A 1,374-nucleotide genomic window follows, 5' to 3' on the forward strand; every position below is an offset into this window, starting at 1 on the left:
TCCTTTTTTGCAGTAATGAGTTTGAGATAACAAGAAGGGGGGGCCCATGAAGGAGGTGAGAGCCAGTAGTGGGAGCTCACACAGACTTGACTTTGGGTAAATCAGCCTTTCTTTGAGGCAGTGTGTTATGCTAAATTATAAAACTACTTACATCAGCCATTTGGATACTTGAAGTTACTGCTTTGATGTGAAAACTGCCTGAGTTTTTCCTACTTTTTCCCCTTTTAGATTTGTGATTCTGTTGGACTGGCAAAACAGATAGCCTTGCATGCTGAACTGGTAAGAATTTGAGATTCCTAATTATCCAAGAATGTTAACTAAAGTAGTGTACGATCTTTCCTATCAGCAAGTAAATAAAACGGTGGATGCTATGGCTGATACACTGTTTAGAATTTGGATAGATGGCTACGATAGAATGGAGACTTCTGGTGTGCTTTCTCATGTATTTGAAAAACGTTTACAAAAGTAATATTAATTGAAACGTCTAAAATTTAAAAGCATTTCATATTTAATTCATTGGTTTTATTCATTTGTTCTTCAGGATCGTAGGGCATCAGAAAAGCAAAAAGAAATAGAGAGAGTAAAAGAGAAGCAACAGAAAGAACTCAGTAAACAAAAGCAAATCGAAAAGGTATGCAGCCCTCATGTCTGGGGCTTCTCCTTCTGCGGTGTTTATAGTTTCCTTAAGTCAACACTGCGACTTCCAGATTTGAATTTCCAGATGAAGGTCTGTTTCTGATTGCTTAGCCACTTCATAACCAAATGACTCCTAGCATAGCAGAAAAGGGTGACATCTGCCTTCTGATATGTTGTTTGCATTGGAATTACTGGCATGTAGTGTCACTGGCTGGTAAACATACCAGAACTTTCATATTCCATTGAGGGTTGTCTCTGTCAAAGCAGGTCTTTTGAGAGACTACATAGACTTAACTTCCATTGTTGAAAGCCATATTGTCCTCTAGAATCCACAGCCTGAGGGAGAGTGGGAAAGAGAGAGAGAGAGACATGGTGTGTGTTTGTTGTCATTTCTTAATTTTTATTGTGCTTTAGATGAAAGTTTACAGAGCAAATTAGTTTCCCATTCAATACTTTGTACATAAAACGTTCCATGACATTGGTTGCATTCCTCACAATGTGTCAGCACTCTCCCCATTTCCACCCTGAGTTCCTCGTTTCCTTTTGTCTGGATTTTCTACCCCTTCTTGCCTTCTCATCTTTGCTTTTGGGCAAATATTGCCGTTTTGATCTCATATAATTGATTGTTATAAGGAACATGCTCCTCTCTGGTATTAATGTTTATTTTATGAGCCTGTCTATTGTTTGGCCGAAAGGTGGTCTCTGGGAGTGGCTTCAGTTCCAGATCAGAAGGGCGTC

At 39.1% G+C, this 1,374-nt stretch overlaps 1 protein-coding gene across 1 annotated transcript in view; it reads left to right on the forward strand.

Moving 5' to 3' along the window:
• Positions 1-1,374, forward strand: part of APPL1 (adaptor protein, phosphotyrosine interacting with PH domain and leucine zipper 1) — a 37,092-nt gene that overhangs the window by 30,490 nt on the left and 5,228 nt on the right. Inside the window, 2 exon segments of the mRNA XM_012555845.2 lie at positions 229-279; positions 542-631. Coding sequence (XP_012411299.1) covers positions 229-279; positions 542-631 — 141 coding nt within the window.

This window comes from Trichechus manatus, unplaced genomic scaffold (genome assembly GCF_000243295.1).
Source record: "Trichechus manatus latirostris isolate Lorelei unplaced genomic scaffold, TriManLat1.0 scaffold00001, whole genome shotgun sequence".
In the NCBI taxonomy this organism is placed as follows: domain Eukaryota; kingdom Metazoa; phylum Chordata; class Mammalia; order Sirenia; family Trichechidae; genus Trichechus; species Trichechus manatus.